At 54.0% G+C, this 2,119-nt stretch overlaps 1 protein-coding gene across 1 annotated transcript; it reads left to right on the top strand.

Moving 5' to 3' along the window:
• Window positions 1-299: 299 nt before the first annotated feature.
• LOC108246648 (growth arrest and DNA damage-inducible protein GADD45 beta) lies at window positions 300-1,676 on the top strand. The gene is made up of 4 exons (XM_017434291.3): window positions 300-509; window positions 600-701; window positions 786-1,008; window positions 1,101-1,676. The coding sequence occupies exons 1-4, from the start codon at window positions 466-468 to the stop codon at window positions 1,212-1,214; spliced, it is 483 nt and encodes a 160-aa protein (XP_017289780.1). The 5' UTR covers window positions 300-465; the 3' UTR covers window positions 1,215-1,676.
• Window positions 1,677-2,119: the final 443 nt, after the last annotated feature.

Raw genomic sequence — 2,119 nt, 5'->3', positions numbered from 1 at the left:
GGGGGGGGGGGGGGTTCTGAAGAGGGAACGGGTTCTGGGAGGGAGGAGGTCTGGAAATTCCTCCGCTCAGACAGAACACACACAAAAAACCCTCCTCTCAGCAAACAAACAGAGGAGGAAGAGGAGGGAGAGGAGGGAGAGACTGCGGGGGATTCTCCGAAACCACCCACGTGGGCCCGCCGGTTTCTGCCGCGTGCTTCGACCAATCAGAGCGCAGGACAGAGACGCCTTTGATCGCGGCGGACCAATCGGAGCGCGCGCCGCCGCAGCAGGGGTATAAAATGCAGAGTTTCGGCTGTTAGAGGCAGAAAGCTTCTCTCAGGCACCAGAATCGGATCGTACTGGACTTATCCGAGCCTCAGCAGGATCTTGATACCGGACTGGATTACCTCTCTTTATTGGGACTCTATCTGTGGATATTTGACTTTTATCCTGGAGCTGGTGGATTATTTTACTGACTTCAACATGACTCTGGAAGAGGTTGTTGGACCCAGCAGCACCGATAAAAAGTGAGTTTGAGTTTCGGTAGATTTGAGTTGTGTTGTGTTGGTGTTCTGTCCCGGTTCCGGCCCGGTTCTAACCCGTCTCCCCCCCTGCAGGATGGAGACTGTGACCCAGGCCCTGGAGGAGCTGCTGGTCGCGGCTCAGAGGCAGGACTGCCTCACCGTGGGGGTCTACGAGTCCGCCAAGCTCATGAACGTGTAAGTACGAGCTCGGTGTTCCGTTCGACGTCAGCTTCTGTCATGTTCTGGTTCCGGTTCTAACCGTGCCGCTGCGCCCCACAGAGACCCGGACAGCGTGGTGCTGTGCCTCCTGGCCACAGACGAGGAGGATGAAGATGACATCGCGCTGCAGATCCACTTCACGCTGCTTCAGGCTTTCTGCGGAGACAACGACATCAACATCCTGCGCGTGTCCGGAACCCGGCGGCTGGCCCAGCTGCTGGGGGACGACACCGGGGACAGCAACGGGAACGAGCCCCGGGACCTGCACTGCATCCTGGTCACTGTAAGTACGACCACCCCCTCCCCTCCCAGTTTTGAACCCGAACCCCTCCGACTTCTTGTTCTGACTCTAACCCGTCCTGCCGTGTCCCGCAGAACCCGCCGGTCCAGCCGCTGCAGTGCCAGGCCCTGCAGGATGTCAGCAGCTTCTGCGAGGAGATTCGCTGCCGGAACCAGTGGGTCCCCTGCCTGAACCTGCAGGACCGCTGATCCGAGCCGAACCGAGCCGAACCGAACCGCCGAGGAGCGGAGGAAGGAGTTGGATAAAAGAAGCCAAACGACCAGTCCTCGTGATGAAGAGGAGAAGGCGTTTGAGAGGAAGGCGCAGAACCCGACCGAACCGCGTGGATGGGTTGCCTGATCCAGTCAGGGATGTGGGTCCTGGTTCTGGGAGCCGAACTGGGCCGGACCGGACCGTGCTGCAGAGATGATGGAGTTTTAATGACTGACAGCACGAGACTGGACTGAAGGAGCTGCACGTGAAGCTCCGGACTGAGCCGCAGGTGCTGCAGGTGGTCCGCTCACCTGTGCGCGCGCACGCCGCGCACACACGGACTTCATTGTGAACTGTTACGAGTGTGACGTCACTGTCTGTTTTTGAAATGAGACCAATGATCTGAGTGAAACGTGAATGTTCAGCTTTTATCTAAAATAAAAGTTTGGAAGAGAAAACGGCAAGTTTCTGAGTGTTTTCTGCGCATGCGCGCGTCTCTGTGGGAACCTCAACTTTATTACATTATTTATTACTTTTATACATTATTAAAACATTTAATCCTGTTAAAATGGAAGGAGCTGCAGGAAATGGAGCCAAAACTGTAAAATAAGGTGTTTGTAAACAAAGGAGTTTAATTTACTTAATCTTACTTTTGCATAGAATAAAGCCCCGTTTTAACACCTGAGGAGCAACAATCTGAAGTGTTCTTTAATTTAAAAACAGAAGTGACTCCTGAGTGGAGGATAGTCATCTGTTCTGCAGAAAGTCATAAAAGTTCAGTCTGTGTCACATTGCTGGAAGGAAGTGACAAGAGTTGAGCTCACTTCCTCATCATGAGGCCTACATGTGATCTGTCCAGGTGCACCATGGGAAATGTAGGAAGCTGTAGTTTCTCTGCACT

This window comes from Kryptolebias marmoratus, linkage group LG18 (assembly GCF_001649575.2).
Source record: "Kryptolebias marmoratus isolate JLee-2015 linkage group LG18, ASM164957v2, whole genome shotgun sequence".
NCBI lineage: Eukaryota > Metazoa > Chordata > Actinopteri > Cyprinodontiformes > Rivulidae > Kryptolebias > Kryptolebias marmoratus.
This window is presented reverse-complemented; position numbering and strand designations above follow the sequence as displayed.